The 863-nt window shown below is 34.2% G+C and overlaps 1 protein-coding gene across 1 annotated transcript in view; it reads left to right on the forward strand.

Moving 5' to 3' along the window:
• LOC119590563 (phosphatidylserine synthase 1-like) overlaps positions 1-545 on the forward strand; it is a gene marked incomplete at its 3' end in the record, with an annotated part of 127,161 nt that extends 126,616 nt beyond the window's left edge. The window contains 1 exon segment of the mRNA XM_037939229.1: positions 512-545. Coding sequence (XP_037795157.1) covers positions 512-545 — 34 coding nt within the window.
• Positions 546-863: the final 318 nt, after the last annotated feature.

Genomic DNA, 863 nt, shown 5'->3' on the forward strand with positions numbered 1-863 from the left:
CCCCCCCCCCCCTTATTCCTCCTTGGTCAACTACTGCAGGCTATCCTGGCTTCTGGGGTCATACTGCCTCCTTATTCTCATATCTGCATCCATGCTGATGACCGATTCCTACTTATAGGAAATCATACACAGCCATGACCAATGGGTTAAGTTATTGGTATCAGACAAAATATGACATCAGTGACAAGAGTATATATCATATTATTTTGTTCTCAATTTTCGGTATATGTAAAACCAAGTTGAGAATTCAATTTTTAATCAAAGACTTGTGAGTTTATACAAAGTCAAAAAATCTCCAAAAATCCACATATTTTTAGTATCTTATATCTCACAAATATTTTAATAGCAAATCTATATTCACTTTAGAAAGTTAAATTGTTTTTTAAAAGTGTAAAATTACTACAAATGAAAATTTCTGAATTGTGAATGAAAATCTGTAATGTTTATTCATAGACCTCCCTTTTTTGAGTATGCTCTTTCTCTATAATCCGATCGGGAACCTTTTTCACAGGATGATTCATTGGATGATAACACAGAAACTGACTTCCAAGGTGTACTTCTATATACAGTCACTACTAGAAATCAAGTAACACTTATACTCCAGAGGATGAAGACAGTGATGATGAAGCAGAAGGTCCCATGAAGGTCGCGAATTAAAAAAAATCCTTCCTCTGAGGCGCATTAACAGATTAGAACATGATTTGCAAATTTGCGAAACGGAAATCAGACATTTTAGCCTTTTGGGTACTTATGAAATAGAGATGTGCCTAAATTGTTCTAATGGCATTTATAAACATGACTCATGTCTCATATTGTGTTCTAGTCAGAAAAGAGTTTACTTGAGTTTTAAAGAAGGTACTAAG

This window comes from Penaeus monodon, chromosome 27 (assembly GCF_015228065.2).
Source record: "Penaeus monodon isolate SGIC_2016 chromosome 27, NSTDA_Pmon_1, whole genome shotgun sequence".
Lineage (NCBI taxonomy): Eukaryota > Metazoa > Arthropoda > Malacostraca > Decapoda > Penaeidae > Penaeus > Penaeus monodon.